Source organism: Lynx rufus, unplaced genomic scaffold (genome assembly GCF_022079265.1).
Source record: "Lynx rufus isolate CCGP_SWC_20201006 ecotype Redwood Valley unplaced genomic scaffold, mLynRuf1.p SCAF_52, whole genome shotgun sequence".
NCBI classification, from domain to species: Eukaryota; Metazoa; Chordata; class Mammalia; order Carnivora; family Felidae; genus Lynx; species Lynx rufus.
The window spans coordinates 397,231-415,182 of NW_025814870.1; the positions used below are offsets into that span (position 1 = coordinate 397,231).

The window sequence follows — 17,952 nt, forward strand, 5'->3', positions numbered from 1 at the left end:
TTCATTGAATGAATCACTACAGAAGGTTAATGAAAAATTAAAAAGATTAAAAGTACCTAAAACAAAAGCTACAACCCAATTCTTTGGGGGAATTGGAGACAACTGCCTTTGTCTTGCAAATATCTGCCAGGTAAAAGGTTTGGTTCTATAAGTTGAAAGTTCACCTGCCCTTTCGCCAATCCTCCAAACCTTTGCTGGTTCCTCTCAAAATGCTTGAAAAGATCTGGACCCTGGAAACCGAATTCTCCTGTACTCAATCTGTGCCTTTGGGATGTAAATTTTCTATCTCCACCTTCTCTAGGACCTGAGGGCCATCCTTTCACATGCCAACATTAGGGAGAAATATCATCAGAAGGGAAGAAAAGGAGAGAGGGAGGTATTTGGAAATTAAGCCTAAATGTCCTCTCCATTAATATTAGTAAAAAGAAAAGCTGTAAGATCTTTGTGTTTGTGTGTCCATCTATCTATATATCTGTTGTAAATGTGTCATGCTTTTCGACATCTGGGTGATATTGCTAAAATTAATTTGTAAAAGAGCTCTATTTAGTTGGTTTGAAGGCAAACACTTATAAAGATTGGGCATTCTAAAACTCTCGAAAAGATAGACACTAGCCCAAATGTTTTTCAAGTTCATATGCTCTGGGATAATCTCCAGTCAAGTTGTTTCCATTAAAAAGTATTGTTTTTTTAAATTAATAACTTAAAACTGCAACACACACACACAAACCAATGGTCCACAAAACATTCTCCTCTTCTTCTGAGGATTTAGGATGCATTGTTATCATTAACCAGTCTTTTACCGATAAACTTAAATGGCCAATTGGAATACTTCTGAGATTGTTCTACCAGTGATTAAGACTGAGGTGGCAGGTATTAGGTAGGGATTATATTCATTTTACTTTTTCGGCAGACTTGGTGACCTCATTAGCCACAGAAGTCTTTGAGACACCCACAGCAACTGTGTCACGCTGGGAAGAGCAAAACGGCCCAAAGGAGGACAGCCCAAGAAGCACTCTACACATATGGGCTTGGCAGGAACTATATCAAAAATGGAAGCATTGCCAAGTTTCAAAAGTTTGGGGCCATCTTCCAGCTTCTTTCCAGAACAGTGATCAATCTTTTTCAGGTCAGCAAACTTGCAAGCAATGTAAGCTGTGTGACAATCCAGCTTGGATGGTTCAGAATAATCATCTGAGCTGTGAAGCCAGCTACTTCTACTGGTGGGTCATTTTTGCTGTCACTAGCCATATCGTTACAACAAACAACAGATACGTTCTTTTAAGATTTTATTATTAAGTAATCTTTAAACCCAATGTGGGGCTCAAACCCCACAACCCTGAGATCAAGAGTCGCACGCTCCATCAACTGAGCCAGCCAGGCACCCCTGGCAGATATGTTCTCAACATCAAAGCCCACACTGTCTCCAGGAAGAGCTTAACTCAAAGCTTCATGGTGCATTTCAACAGACTTGACTTCAGTTGTAACACTGACTGGAGCAAAGGTAACTACCGTGCCAGGTTTGAGAACAATCTCCACTCAGCTCACAAGGACAGTACCAATATCACCAATTTAGTAGACATACCAGAGGGGTAGACAAAAGGGCTTGTCAGTTGGATGATCTACTGAGAGGAGGCAATCCCGAGTTTCAAGCAGCATGGCTCCCCTGGCATAGCCATCTCTGTGGGTGACGTTTCATCCCTTCAATCAAGGCATGTTAGCACTTGGCTCCAGCATTTTGTCATCATTCCAACCGGTAATTGGCACAAATACTACTGTGTTGGGGTTGTCACCAAATTTCTTAATATATGTGCTGACTTGCTTAACATTTTCCTTGCATCTCTTCTGGCTGATACTTTCCTTGTGTCAGTGGAATCTATTTCCTAAACAACAACAATTAGTTGTTTCACACCTAGTGTGTAAAGCCAGAAGGGCATGCTCATGGATCTGCCCATTCTTCAAGATACCTGCTTCAGTTTCACCAACAGCAGCAGCAACAATCAGGAAGCACAATCAGCATGAGATGTGCCTGTAATCATGTTTTTGATGAAGTATCTTTGTTCTGGGGCATCAGCGATAGTCACATAATACTTGCTGGTCTCCGATTTCCAAGGAGAGACATCAGTAAAGATACCACACTCACTTTCAGCCTTCTGTCTGTCGAGATCCAGACATACCTGAAGGGGCTCTTTCCCATCTCAGCAGCCTCCTTCTCAAGTTTTTTTTTTTTTCAATATATGAAATTTATTGTCAAATTGGTTTCCATACAACACCCAGTGCTCATCCCAAAAGGTGCCCTCCTCAATACCCATCACCCACCCTCCCCTTCCTCCCACCCCCCATCAACCCTCAGTTTATTCTCAGTTTTTAACAGTCTCTTATGCTTTGGCTCTCTCCCACTGTAACCTCTTTTTTTTTTCCCCTCCCCCATGGGTTCCTGTTAAGTTTCTCAGGATCCACATAAGAGTGAAACCATATGGTACCTGTCTTTCTCTGTATGGCTTATTTCACTTAGCATCACACTCTCCAGTTCCATCCACGTTGCTACAAAAGGCCATATTTCATTTTTTCTCATTGCCACGTAGTATTCCATTGTGTATATAAACCACAATTTCTTTATCCATTCATCAGTTGATGGACATTTCGGCTCTTTCTATAATTTGGCTATCGTTGAGAGTGCTGCTATAAACATTGGGGTACAAGTGCCCCTATGCATCAGTACTCCTGTATCCCTTGGGTAAATTCCTAGCAGTGCTATTGCTGGGTCATAGGGTAGGTCTATTTTTAATTTTCTGTTTTCCAGAGTGGCTGCACCAATTTGCACTCCCACCAACAGTGCAAGAGGGTTCCCGTTTCTCCACATCCTCTCCAGCATCTATAGTCTCCTGATTTGTTCATTTTGGCCACTCTGACTGGCGTGAGGTGATATCTGAGTGTGGTTTTGATTTGTATTTCCCTGATGAGGAGCGACGTTGAGCATCTTTTCATGTGCCTGTTGGCCATCCGGATGTCTTCTTTAGAGAAGTGTCTATTCATGTTTTCTGCCCATTTTTTCACTGGGTTATTTGTTTTTCAGGTGTGGAGTTTGGTGAGCTCTTTATAGATTTTGGATACTAGCCCTTTGTCCGATATGTCATTTGCAAATATCTTTTCCCATTCCGTTGGTTGCCTTTTAGTTTTGCTGGTTGTTTCCTTTGCTGTGCAGAAGCTTTTTATCTTCATAAGGTCCCAGTAATTCATTTTTGCTTTTAATTCCCTTGCCTTTGGGGATGTGTCGAGTAAGAGATTGCTACGGCTGAGGTCAGAGAGGTCTTTTCCTGCTTTCTCCTCTAGGGTTTTGATGGTTTCCTGTCTCACATTCAGGTCCTTTATCCATTTTGAGTTTATTTTTGTGAATGGTGCGAGAAAGTGGTCTAGTTTCAATCTTCTGCATGTTGCTGTCCAGTTCTCCCAGCACCATTTGTTAAAGAGACTGTCTTTTTTCCATTGGATGTTCTTTCCTGCTTTGTCAAAGATGAGTTGGCCATACGTTTGTGGGTCTAGTTCTGGGGTTTCTATTCTATTCCATTGGTCTATGTGTCTGTTTTTGTGCCAATACCATGCTGTCTTGATGATTACAGCTTTGCAGCAGAGGCTAAAGTCTGGGATTGTGATGCCTCCTGCTTTGGTCTTCTTCTTCAAAATTACTTTGGCTATTCGGGGCCTTTTGTGGTTCCATATGAATTTTAGGATTGCTTGTTCTAGTTTCGAGAAGAATGCTGGTGCAATTTTGATTGGGATTGCATTGTATGTGTAGATAGCTTTGGGTAGTATTGACATTTTGACAATATTTATTCTTCCAATCCATGAGCAGGGAATGTCTCCACTTCTTTATATCTTCTTCAATTACCTTCATAAGCTTTCTATAGTTTTCAGCATACAGATCTTTTACATCTTTGGTTAGATTTATTCCTAGGTATTTTATGCTTCTTGGTGCAGTTGTGAATGGGATCAGTTTCTTTATTTGTCTTTCTGTTGCTTCATTGTTAGTGTATAAGAATGCAACTGATTTCTGTACATTGATTTTGTATCCTGCAACTTTGCTAAATTCATGTATCAGTTCTAGCAGACTTTTGGTGGAGTCTATCGGATTTTCCATGTATAGTATCATGTCATCTGCAAAAAGCGAAAGCTTGACTTCATCTTTGCCAATTTTGATGCCTTTGATTTCCTTTTGTTGTCTGATTGCTGATGCTAGCACTTCCAACACTATGTTAAACAACAGCGGTGAGAGTGGGCATCCCTGTCGTGTTCCTGATCTCAGGGAAAAAGCTCTCAGTTTTTCCCCATTGAGGATGATGTTAGCTGTGGGCTTTTCATAAATGGCTTTTATGATGTTTAAGTATGTTCCTTCTATCCCGACTTTCTCAAGGGGTTTTATTAAGAAAGGGTGCTGAATTTTGTCAAAGGCCTTTTCTGCATCGATTGACAGGATCATATGGTTCTTACCTTTTCTTTTATTAATGTGATGTATCACGTTGATTGATTTGCGAATGTTGAACCAGCCCTGCATCCCAGGAATGAATCCCACTTGATCATGGTGAATAATTCTTTTTATAAGCTGTTGAATTCGATTTGCTAGTATCTTATTAAGAATTTTTGCATCCATATTCATCAGGGATATTGGCCTGTAGTTCTTTTGTTTTAGTGGGTCTCTGTCTGGTTTAGGAATCAAAGTAATACTGGCTTCATAGAATGAGTCTGGAAGTTTTCCTTCCCTTTCTATTTCTTGGAATGGCTTGAGAAGGATAGGTATTATCTCTGCTTTAAACGTCTGGTAGAACTCCCCTGGGAAGCCATCTGGTCCTGGACTCTTATTTGTTGGGAGATTTTTGATAACCGATTCAATTTCTTCGCTGGTTATGGGTCTGTTCAAGCTTTCTATTTCCTCCTGATAGAGTTTTGGAAGAGTGTGGGTGTTCAGGAATTTGTCCATTTCTTCCAGGTTGTCCAATTTGTTGGCATATAATTTTTCATAGTATTCCCTGATAATTGTTTGTATCTCTGAGGGATTGGTTGTAATAATTCCATTTTCATTCATGATTTTATCTATTTGGGTCATCTCCCTTTTCTTTTTGAGAAGCCTGGCTAGAGGTTTGTCAATTTTGTTTATTTTTTTCAAAAAACCAACTCTTGGTTTCGTTGATCTGCTCTACAGTTTTTTTAGATTCTATATTGTTTATTTCTGCTCTGATCTTTATTATTTCTCTTCTTCTGCTGGGTTTAGGCTGTCTTTGCTGTTCTGCTTCTATTTCCTTTAGGTGTGCTGTTAGATTTTGTATTTGGGATTTTTCTTGTTTCTTGAGATAGGCCTGGATTGCGATGTATCTTCCTCTCAGGACTGCCTTCGCTGCATCCCAAAGCGTTTGGATTGTTGTATTTTCATTTCCGTTTGTTTCCATATATTTTTAAATTTCTTCTCTAATTGCCTGGTTGACCCATTCATTCTTTAGTAGGGTGTTCTTTAACCTCCATGCTTTTGGAGGTTTTCCAGACTTTTTCCTGTGGTTGATTTCAAGCTTCATAGCATTGTGGTCTGAAAGTATGCATGGTATAATTTCAATTCTTGTATACTTATGAAGGGTTGTTTTGTGACACAATATATGATCTATCTTGGAGAATGTTCCATGTGCACTTGAGAAGAAAGTATATTCTGTTGCTTTGGGATGCAGAGTTCTAAATATATCTGTCAAGTCCATCTGATCCAATGTATCATTCAGGGCCCTTCTTTCTTTACTGACCGTGTGTCTAGATGATCTATCCATTTCTGTAAGTGGAGTGTTAAAGTCCCCTGCAATTACCACATTCTTATCAATAAGGTTGCTTACGTTTGTAATTGTTTTATAGATTTGGGGGCTCCGGTATTTGGCGCATAGACATGTATAATTGTTAGCTCTTCCTGATGGATAGACCCTGTAATTATTATATAATGCCCTTCTTCATCTCTTGTTACAGCCTTTAATTTAAAGTCTAGTTTGTCTAAGTATGGCTACTCCAGCTTTCTTTTGGCTTCCAGTAGCATGATAAATAGTTCTCCATCCCCTCACTCTCAATCTAAAGGTGTCCTCAGGTCTAAAATGAGTCTCTTGTAGACAGCAAATAGATGGGTCTTGTTTTTTTATCCATTCTGATACCCTATGTCTTTTGGTTGGTGCATTTAATCCATTTACATTCAGTGTTATTATTGGAAGATACGGGTTTAGAGTCATTGTGATGTCTGTATGTTTTATGCTTGTAGTGATGTCTCTGGTACTTTGTCTCACAGGGTCCCCCTTAGGATCTCTTGTAGCGCTGGTTTAGTGGTGACGAATTCCTTCAGTTTTTGTTTGTTTGGGAAGACCTTTATCTCTCCTTCTATTCTAAATGACAGACTTGCTGGATAAAGGATTCTCGGCTGCATATTTTTCCTGTTCAACACATTGAAGATCTCGTGCCAATCCTTTCTGGCCTGCCAAGTTTCAAAAGAGAGATCAGTCACGAGTCTTATAGGTCTCTCTTTATATGTTAGGGCACGTTTATCCCTTGCTGCTTTCAGAATTTTCTCTTTATCCTTGTATTTTGCCAGTTTCACTATGATATGTCGTGCAGAAGATCGATTCAAGTTACGTCTGAAGGGAGTTCTCTGTGCCTCTTGGATTTCAATGCCTTTTTCCTTCCCCAGTTCAGGGAAGTTCTCAGCTATGATTTCTTCAAGTACACCTTCAGCACCTTTCCCTCTCCCTCCTCTGGGATACCAATTATGTGTATATTATTTCTCTTTAGTGTATCACTTAGTTCTCTAATTTTCCCCTCATACTCCTGGATTTTTTATCTCTCTTTTTCTCAGCTTCCTCTTTTCCATAATTTTATCTTCTAGTTCACCTATTCTCTCCTCTGCCTCTTCAATCCGAGCCATGGTCATTTCCATTTTATTTTGCATCTTGTTTAAAGCGGTTTTCAGCTCCTCCTGACTGTTCCTTAGTCCCTTGATCTCTGTAGCAAGAGATTCTCTGCTGTCCTGTATACTGTTTTCAAGCCCAGCGATTAATTTTATGACTATTATTCTAAATTCACTTTCTGTTATATTATTTAAATCCTTTTTGATCAGTTCATTAGCTGTTGTTATTTCCTGGAGATTCTTTTGAGGGGAATTCTTCCGTTTGGTCATTTTGGATAGTTCCTGGAGTGGTGCGGACCTGCAGGGCACTTCCCCTGTGCTGTGGTGTATAACTGGAGTTGGTGGGCGGGGCCGCAGTCAGACCTGATGTCTGCCCCCAGCCCACCGCTGGGGCCACAGTCAGATGGTGTGTGCCTTCTCTTCCCCTCTCCCAGGGGCGGGATTCACTGTGGGGTGGCGTGGCCCGTCTGGGCTACTTGCACACTGCCAGGCTTGTGGTGCTGGGGATCTGGCGTATTAGCTGGGGTAGGCAAGGTGGGTAGGCAAGGTGCACGGGGGCAGGAGGGGCAGACTTAGCTTGCTTCTCCTTAGGTGATCCACTTCAGGAGGGGCCCTGTGGCAGGTGGAGGGAGTCAGACCCGCTTCCGGAGGGGTGGCTCCGCAGAAGCACAGCGTTGGGTGTTTGCGCGGAGCAAGCAAGTTCCCTGGCAGGAACTGGTTCCCTTTGGGATTTTGGCCGGGGGATGGGTGAGGGAGATGGTGCTGGTGAGCGCCTTTGTTCCCCGCCAAACTGAGCTCTGTCGTCCCGGGGCTCAGCAATTCTCCCTCCCTTTGTCCTCCAGCCTTCCTGCTTTTCCGAGCAGAGCTGTTAACTTATGACCTCCCAGATGCTAAGTCACGCTTACTGTCGGAACACACTCCGTCTGGCCCCTCCGCTTTTGCAAGCCAGACTCTGGGGCTCTATTTGGCCGGCAGGCTGCCCCTCCGCCCCGGCTCCCTCCCGCCAGTCCGTGGAGCGTGCACCGCCTCTCCGCCCTTCCTACCCTCTTCCGTGGGCCTCTCGTCTGCGCTTGGCTCCGGAGACTCCGTTCTGCTAGTCCTCTGGCGGTTTTCTGGGTTATTTAGGCAGATGTGGGTGGAATCTAAGCGATCAGCAGGACACGCGGTGAGCCCAGCGTCCTCCTAGGCCGCCATCTTCCTCGAACTCCTCCTTCTCAAGTTTTCAATGGTTCTTTTGTTGATCTCACCACATTTGTAGATCAGATGGCTAGGAGTGGTAGATTTGCCCAAATTTATGCATCCAATGATGACAGTGTTGATATGAGTTTTTTCCTTTCCAATTTTGGCTTAGATTTAGGGATGGTTTTCATGACACCTGTGTTTTGGTGGCAAACCCATTGTGAAAAAAGCAATTATATCTTAGACCTCATAAGATGTTTTCACCATTCTTTATACAAACAATATTTATACTTATCCATAATTTATCCTTTCTTTACCTTTTTAGTCTTTTTTGCCTTTTACTTCTTTCATTATCACTTTCCTATTGTCTCAACTACATCATTAGAATATTTTTATTGGGTTTTTGCTGGTGGTGAGATTTAGGTTTCTGTTTGTCTGAAAATGTCCCATTTCACCTTGAATTCTGAATCATATTTTTGATGGATATAGAATTCTAGGTTGGCAGTTATTGTATTTCAACGCATTCTAGACATCATTTCCCTGTCTTCTATGTTTAATTAGCACTACTGAAAAGTCACCTTTCTGTATCTCATTTGAATGTATGCTGTCTTTTTCCTTTGGCTGCTTTTAAAAGGATGTTTATTTATTTATTTTGAGAGAGAGAGTGTGTGCATGCACATAAGTGGGGGGGGGGCAGAGAGAGAGGGAGACAGAGAGTCCCAAGCAGGGTCTGCACTATGAGCACAGAACCCAACATAGGGCTCGAACCCACAAACTGAAAGATGATGACCTGAGTCGAAATCCAGAGTTGGATGCTCAACCGACTGAGCCACCCAGGTGCCCCTCTTTGGCTGCTTTTAAGACTTTTGGATTTTCTGAAGTTTCACTCTGATGAAACATTCCTAGGTGTTGATATTTTTATTCACTATGTTTGGGGTTTGTTGAACTCCCTGAATCTGTGCATTCATGAATTTTTTCAATTTTGGAAAATATTAAGCCATTACCTCTTCAATTATTGCTTCTCCTCTAATCACTCTTTCCTTTCCTTCTGCAATTTCAATTAAAAATAGGTAAATCTTGGGGCCTGGGTGGTTCAGTCAGTTAAGCATCCAACTTGGGCTCAGGTCATGATCTCGTGGTTTGTGAGTTCAAACCCCACATCAGGCTCTGTGCTGACAGCTCAGAGCCTGGAGCCTGCTTTGGATTCTGTGTCTCCCCCTCTGTCTGTCCTTCCACGCTTGTGCTGTCTCTCTCTCAAAAAATGAATAAACATTAAAAATTTTAAAACATAGGTAAATCCTTCACACTATCCTTTACATCTCCTCTATCTGTTGCTGTATCACAAATTACATCAAAACTTTAGTGGCTTAAAACAGCAACCATTTTGCTGTACTTTTCAATTGTGTTAACTCAGAATTGCTCCTCATGGTATCATATGTAGTCACTCAGTGCTCAGTTCTCCTGGTATGCTCTCTCTGGAAGAAGCCAACCACTATGTATGAAATCTGATTATCCAGGTACTCTCATGCTAGAAAGGTTACATGTAGGCCTTCTGGTCAAGAGTCCCAGCAAGTCTAGATTTCCATTATTTTCCGCCAAGGCATCAGATGTGTGAATGAAGCCATTTTGGACCTTCAAGATAAACCCAGAGATTTCATGGACAACACAGATGACAGAAAACTGGGCTGCAAGTCAATGAAGTGAATTAACTGGCTTACTGTTACCTTGAGGATGTAGACCTCTGGGGACCCAGCTTAAAGTCGACATGGTTTACATCTACTTTTACTCTCTTGATGGACCCATTGAGTCTTATTTGAATGCTATCAAGATGCTTATGGCTCCCAAGCTTATTTGTCTTTAGCACAGAGCTCTCCCTTGGATTCCAGACTCATATATCCAACTGACTACTCAACATCTCAATTTGGGCATCTAGTGGGCATCTCAAAGTAAACATGTTAAAAACAGACCCTTGAGTGTTTCCTCAAATAAATCTGTTCTACCTCAAGCTTTCCACATCTCATTAAATGTCATCATTGTCCACCTAGTTGCTTAGGAAAAAAAATAACTAAAAAAAAAAAACAATAAAAATTTCTCTGAGTCCTCTCCATTGCCCCCATACTCAACCTAACAGCAAGTCCTGTTTGCTTGTTTTCAAATTATACTCAACACCTTTCCATTTCTTTTGATTTTCCCCACCACAATTTTGGTCTAAATAATCTGTCTTCTCCGGATGACTGTAATGGCCCCTTTGCTGGTTTTCCTGCCTCTATTTTGGCTCACGGAAATTGTGCTACCATTCAGTTGGCATTCTCTGGAGTGCAGACATACATGAGAGACCTGCTCTTGCCTCCCTACATCCATCATTTACTAATTCATTCAATAGATATTTAAGCATTTATCACGTGCCAGGAACTGATTAAGGTTTTGGGGATATACCATTGAACAACACCTTCAAAATTTGTGCTTTCAAGAACTTAGTTTCTAGTTGGGGAAAATAGACTATAAACAAGTAAATGTATAATATTTCAGGTGCTAGTAAGTGCAGTGAAAGAGTGTGGTAGGAGCTGTATGCATACACAGTGTTCAGGGAAAGCCTCACTGATAAAATGAAATTTGAGCAGCAATGTGAAAGAAGTGAGAGGATGAACATTAGGATATCAAAAGAAGAGAATTATAAGAAGAGAACACAAAGTGCAAAGGCCTAGAGAAAGGTATATATTTGCTCTATCTGAGGAAGTAGGGCAATGTGGTTAGAACAGAGTGAGCAGGAAATAATGGTAGGATATGAGAGCAGAGACGTTTCAGTGGGTCAAATCTCAGAAACTTGAAGGCCATGGTGAAGATTTTGGAATTTACCAAGGGTAGAAAGGAAATCCACTAGGAGATTTGGAGCAGAGAACAATAATCAGAATTACACTTTGAAAATTTACTTTAGGTTCTGTGTAGGGAAAAGACTGTATAAGGGCCAGGCTGGAAGCTGAAAGTACAGTTAAGAGGCTATTACAATAATTTGGGTGAGAGTTGAGGATGGTTTAGACCAGAGTGGTAGCCACTGATTTGGATACCAGTAGCTGGATTCTTTTCCACCTATTCTTCCTTTAAGCCACTTCAAAAAGTCTTTTTTTATCTCCATTATTCCATTAAAAATACATTTTCAAAGTCACGGATGATCTTTACTAATTCTCAGCCCTTGTCTTAGTTGAACTCTCAGTACTATTTCCTTTTTTTAAAGTTTTATTTATCTTGAGAGAGACAGAGGGTAAGAGGAGGGACAGGGGCGGGCAGAAAGAGAGAATCCCAAGCAGGCTCTGTGCTGTCAGTGCAAAACCTGATGTGGGGCTCAAACACCCAAACTGTGAGATCATGATCTGAGCTGAAGTTGGACGCTTAACTGACAGCCACCCAGGAACTCCGATTACTCCATCCTGTGTGCTCTCATCCTGTCTGACACCAATTTTCTATCTTTTTTTTTTCACTAACCTCACTGTCAATCTTTCTCTGTAAACTTAAGTGTTAGTTCTTTAAACTCTCCTCTTTTCTGTCTAAACTTATTCTTATGATGGTCTACGCTTATGCAGATAATATCAGGTTGTATTATCTCCATCTAAGATATCTTCCTTGAACTTGAAATTCATATATAAACTACCTTACCATGTACAAAATTAGTCTCTTAATTTCTGCTCCTTCCACAAATCTTTTGTTTGTCCAGTGTTTTCCATGGCAGTCAGTGACCATTCCTTCTTTTTAGTTACAAGACTCTAAACACTGAAGTTATTCCTAACTCATCTTTTTCTCTCACAACCACATCTAATCCATCAAAGAATACCGCTGGTTATAATTTCAAAAAATAACAAGAATTTGATTATGAACTGAGAATTGGATAAGATGAAAATGCACTATAATGGAAAGTTGGAGATGGTTGACTAGGAAACTGGAGAGGTTGGCCTTAGGAGCAATGATTATTTATTGCCATAAGCATGAAGACGGTATATGGTTACGGATGTCAATAAATGTGTTGGAGGTTGGGACGTTCATTGCATAGGCATTGGCTATGAATGAGAAGGGCTATTGGAGAATGGGTAAAGGGGGTTGGAGATTTAAGGAAAAAGAAAATGCAGGGGAAGGGTCCAGGACAGTGGGAAAGTCAGTAGATTAGGGAAATATTCTATAGTTGCTATGCAGCAATAAGGGCCCACTTGAGGTAGACAGAGAGGTCAGAATGTGACAATGAGTAATGAAGAAGGCACCTAAACTTTCTCTAGGACCTATATTATCTTACCACTTCTCATCTTTACTACTTTGTCTCCCATAACCACCCCCCTCACCCCAGTTCTTCACTCTACTCCAGTCAGACTGGTCCTTTCTTGTTCCTCAAACTTGTTTCATTCTCAGAGCCTTTGCATTCCTTGTTCCCTCTGCCTGGAAGCATCTCTCAGAGCTCCATCAAGTGTCTTCTTCTCATCATTTAGGTCTCAATTTCACAGAGGATTTATCTGACCAACACAGCTAAAGTAACACCCCAAGGCACTCTCTATCATATTAGATTCTACCTCCTGAAGAGCACCATCAAGATTCCTCTATTTACTTTTCTGCTAATTTATTACCTCTTGCTCCCCCCAATAGAATGTAAGCTCCTATTCTGCTGCACCCCAGTGTATACAAGAGTGTCTGGCATAGAGTAGGTGCTCAATAAATACTTGTTGACTGATCGACTCTCCATAAGACTCTCCTTATCTCCCAAATTTCTCTGTGCTTTCTCTTCCCTGCCCAATCTCTTTCTGCTTCCCTAACAATCAAATCCTCCCACTTTGCTCCCTGGATCCCCAGTACCATGGAAAACAACATTCTCTGTATCCTCAACATCTTTACCACACACTTTACTTCTTCCTCCTGCTTCTCTCAGAACCTTTTCACAAGATTAAGATTACTCCTGCAGCTCACAAGGTTGATAGGTGAGGCTGACTTTTCTTCCTGTTCCCCATTGATGCTTCTTGACCTTGACCCATTTACCCTTTTGTAACTCTCATTATTGGTGTCATCATCTAACCTCCTATTTACTCCTCAGCTCCATCTAGACTTTGCTTCCTGGACTTCAGGGTTCTTCTATAAAGCAACCTTTGGAGACTTATTCCTGCAGATTAGCTGTGTTTTTCATATTGTTTCAGCATCTGGTAAAGTCAAATGTGGCAATAGCAGGACAAAGGAATAATCAATGTACTCATACCTGTTTCTTAGTGCATGGGGAGATCTACTCATCCCATAATCCCAGAGACGCTCCACTGCAGCAATGAAATAGTGTCGTGTTCTCTTTTGAAAGCTGCGGAGGCCCTGATTTTCATCTTCACCATAGATGTCAAAATCTTCTCTCTTCATTTCAATTGAGAACGTATCATCATACTCAATTTTGTCTTCCTCTGACTGAAGAGTAGTAAGGGTTATTTCTCTTTGATGGCGTTTTGAGACCGGTGGGTTCTGAGAGCGCAATCTTCCAGTCTCTCCTTGCTTTGACCTGGTGGCTTCTCTTTGGAGTTTACCTTGCCCTTCATTTATTGCTGCTACTGAAGGACTGTTTTCACAAGGGCCCAAGGGCAAAATGGTGTCCTTGCTCTTAAAAGCTATGTTTTTCTGTGACTTTTGGGATTTCCACTCTTCTCTTGGTATCTGGGTGGCATTGTTGTTATCCCAAGCAAGGGGACCCAGCAGCTCAGAGGGAATCTTTTCAGAGCTCTCTGTTGTCCATTTCAGGAAGGGCACTTTTCCGGGTCCATTTATTTTCTTAGGTCCCTGTGTTTTCTGAAGGAAGATCTTCTCCATAAGATCCAGGTGGCCAGAAGAATCATTGCTAGTTTTTGTAGGGAAAGAGTCTTCTTGATGAACATGAGCTTTAGGGAGTAATTCAACTTTGCCAGATGCTTCAGATAAGCCTTGTTGCAAAAGAGTGTTTTCACGTTTCTTGGACATGCGTTGGTTCATGGCACTTTTCCCTAGGGAGCTGAACTTTCCTTGACCTACAATCATTTCTGAGGTTAGGAAGGCTACAGAAAGTTTATTTCTCTTGGCTCCTTGTGAGAAATGAGTGCTTTTTTGGACCCCAGAACTCTCCCTGAAGGTATAAGTGCAGGCTGACACTGGAAGATGAGAAGAGTTGTCCTGGGATGGGATCTTGGTCAGATCTGTATGTCTGATTGATGGAAATGCTGATTCCTTTGCAATGGGTAATGCAGAGTCATTCATTTGAATGGTGCCCTGATTCCCCATAGAACAATCTGATTGGAGGGACTGAGTGGCAGCCCCTTTTTCTTTCTCATTGTCCTCTATCTGTGTGAGGGTTCCATGCATCAAAAAGTTCATGTTTTTGGATGACTGGGTTGAGGTGTCATTCAAAATTACCCCCCTTGCAAACTTAGTTTCTTCTAGTGAGAGTCTGGATTGTTTCAAGGCCCGCTTACCACGCTGAGTGAGCATATTATGCTGACTTGGATTAGGAGACATCCTTGGAGTGCTTGAAAACCTCTCTGCCATTTCCTTTGTTTGATTTCCCAAACCTTCCAAGTTTTCTTCCTCCCTTATTTTTGAGAAATGGACTATGTGAATCCCTGCTCTATGTGCTGAATCATTTAATGACCTGGTGTTTTGAAGTATTGGAGTATATGGCCCCTCATCTAAACCTTCCACATTTTGCTTAGTGCTTAGTAAGAAAAGGTTCTTCAGGAAATTATTAGTGTCAGCTACTGTATATTCCTGAGGCAAAACCACATTTTCTTGGGTTAATTTCTCCTTTCTTTCTGTCTCTTCCTGAGATTTTTCTTCTTGATTGTAAGTACCATTATCTTGGACATTGGGCAAGTTAGTAAAAAACATGCTCTTGCTGTTTGGAAAACTCATCTCTTTGAGTTCTGTGTCCTTTGTAAATTCATCTTCTCCTACTACCACCTTCTTTTCTGACAAAAACTTCTGATCTTTCACAGATTTTTCTGATCCTAAAGATGTTAATTGTGTTGGAATGGGCCTTTGCCCAGAGCTTAGGGAGTTCTCGCCATGGGTCCATTTTATCCACTTTGCTGAATCTGGTGAGAACAGTGTCTTGAAGAATGAGAGACCTGGATTTTCTGCACCTAGTGGCACCGGGCCCTCTTTGTTTTGGTAGACCACTTCCACATTTTTTGATGAAGTAGTTTTATTTGACACATGCTTTAGCTCCAAAGCTGTAATATTTCTGTCCATAAATGTTTCATTATGAAGCAAAGAAGTCATTTCTTGAAACTCAGCATTACTTTCTAATATAGTATCTTGCCAGACTGATGTACTGTTCTCAGTTAATAATGTTGGGACATCAACATGATTTTTGCTATTAGTTGTTGAGTTAATTGTTGCGTTGTTTGTCTTTATCAAAGAGATATTAACTTTGAATAAAGCATTATCTTTAATTAATGAAGCAGGTCCATGAACTCTGTCTTCTTTAAATAACCCATTTCTCTCCACTGATAATACATTTTCTCCCAGTGAACTTTCTTGACTATTCATTAAAGCTGCTTCTAACAACTTGGAATCATTGTCTCCTTCACTCGAGCCCAAAGGTACACCAGAGTCAATAGAGTGAGATGAATTTTTGCCAAATACAATGGTACCTAAATGACTATTTAAGTGAATTGACATATTTTGGGGTCCTAAGGAACCTGTCTTTTCAGTACCTGCTGCCAACTTGTCTGATGGAATTGTTGGTGAAGCTGTTAGGTTGTCTGATGAACTAGAAATTTTTAAATCAAGGTTCTTCAACTCTGCTGTTACAGTTGTCCCCAAATTCTCATTTAATCTTAATTTTAGTTTTGGCTCAGGAGTAAATACTCTGTCCCCACTGTGATGGAGCTCTGGTCTGAGATCTGCCACTGCAGATGGGCCCTTGTGTCTTTCTATAGCTCCAAGTAAATGATCATCTGCTTCATGTGTGGCTTCCTGGAAATCAGATAAGAGTAATCCACGTGGAGTAGGATTCTGTCCCAGAAGCATCAGCAAATCACTAGAGGAGACACTTTGTACGTTAAGCAGCTGTGTTCTTTCTCCAGGCTGAGGGTCAATCTTCTCTATGTCATTTTCTGGAGTTGTGGTGGCTTTGAATTGCTTTTGCCTAGGGCTATGATGTCTTGAATTCTGGGAGAAGCTTCTGGGTTCAATGACATTGTTTTCATTCAGGAGGGAGGCTGGAATATCTTCATATCTATCCTCATCATAATCATCAATGTTCCCATTACAACTAGAAACCTTCAGTAAAGCTGTCATGCCTCTGTTCCGAAAGTCTGAGTTGTGGCACCCCAGCACCCATAGACCTGGAAGAAGAAAAAGACTCTGGTTACTCACAACCCACATCCCAAGCAAGTTATGTATTAGTCGTTCTCTTCTATTCCCAGATAATGAAAAAATAGTAGTCGGTACCATCGTATTACAAGTCATTAGGTTAAATCCCTGGCACATAAAACAGTCCAACAATGGTAGTGAAAGTGCTTTTTTGCATTGCCGCTGTTGTGGTATATCTGTCTGTGATCACAAGAAAGGGTTGTGATTACAAATGAACAGATATTGGAATAAAAATGGAGAAATATAATTAACATATACAACAGTGGGGAGTCCTAATAGTCACACAGAACTCTTTGATGATGATAGTGACTTAATCCCTGAAACTGTATGTAAGCTAGGTATTATTGCTATATTACATAATGGCACAGGTTCTTACAGTCAGATTGCCTGGGTTCAAATCCTAGCTCTACCATTTACCAGCTGTGTGACTTTGAGCAAATCAACTGATCTCTCTGAGCTCCACTTTTCTAATTTGGAAATGAAGCTAATAGTATCTCCCTTATCAAATAATGTATGCAAATCATATATCAATGACTAGCTTCCATTGTCATCAATTTGCAGGATAAGTAAGCACAAGGGAGTAGGACTTTAGGATATATATGATAGAAAATCCCTCTACTGTGCTAGCAATGTTAATTTCTGCTGTAAACAAGATTATTCAAGTGAAGGAATTTTACAGTGGCAAAGGAAAAACTTTCCTCAAAGTATATTTCCATAGAGACCTAAGAGATAATGGGATACCCATGGAAAAGGTCTTTATGGTCAAATGCATTTTGGAATTAGTGCACATTGCACTCTATGCGCAAATAATCAATCCGATGGTAAATGAGAATAAATACATTTTATATCATACAAGGATTTAGAAAATCTACCTTTAAAGCAGCCATGCTGAGGAGGTGGTGGGAGAATGTTTTCTACCAAAATAAAGGAGTATACTGTAAGTTTAAAAATAAGATGACATGGGATACAGGAAATCAGCGCTGAAGAAAAGTCCCGAATTAATAACTGATTTTCAGATCTAGAAAAAAAACAGCCCAGACTGGGGGAGGAGGATGCATGGGTCCAGGTGGTCAGTTTCTAAGTGAAAAAGAATATGTTGTACGATAACACTCTTGAATAAAAAAGAGAATAACTAAAGGGAAAACATTACAACAAGAACAGTAAAACAATTAGAAGTTTCAGCTAAACAAGTTATAAAAAGAAGAAATATAATTCTATTTGATTCCATAGTGAACATTTACATAGTCATAATAATGTGGTTTCACTAAAAATATGGACATAACTATATCATAAATTTGTGGATTGGGAGCCCAATTTCATGACATTTAAAGCATAATTTTGATGGTGTGAAACGATGTTGGGTCAGAGTAGATCAAGACTGGAGCTGAAATGAGTAATTTAAATAAGGTTTTTGACTCTTAAAATTCTACTGTTATAACTTAGACACAACCACTTCCTTCTTCTTCCTAAGGAGGATAGTAGTTGAGTGATAAAAGGGAAAATGAAAC

General features: G+C 40.7%; 1 protein-coding gene across 1 annotated transcript in view; it reads right to left on the bottom strand.

Moving 5' to 3' along the window:
- The window catches only part of F8 (coagulation factor VIII), a 126,398-nt gene that overhangs the window by 36,833 nt on the left and 71,613 nt on the right, over positions 1-17,952 (bottom strand). Inside the window, exon 14 of the mRNA XM_047100732.1 lies at positions 13,317-16,416. Coding sequence (XP_046956688.1) covers positions 13,317-16,416 — 3,100 coding nt within the window. The remainder of the gene's footprint in view (positions 1-13,316; positions 16,417-17,952) is intronic.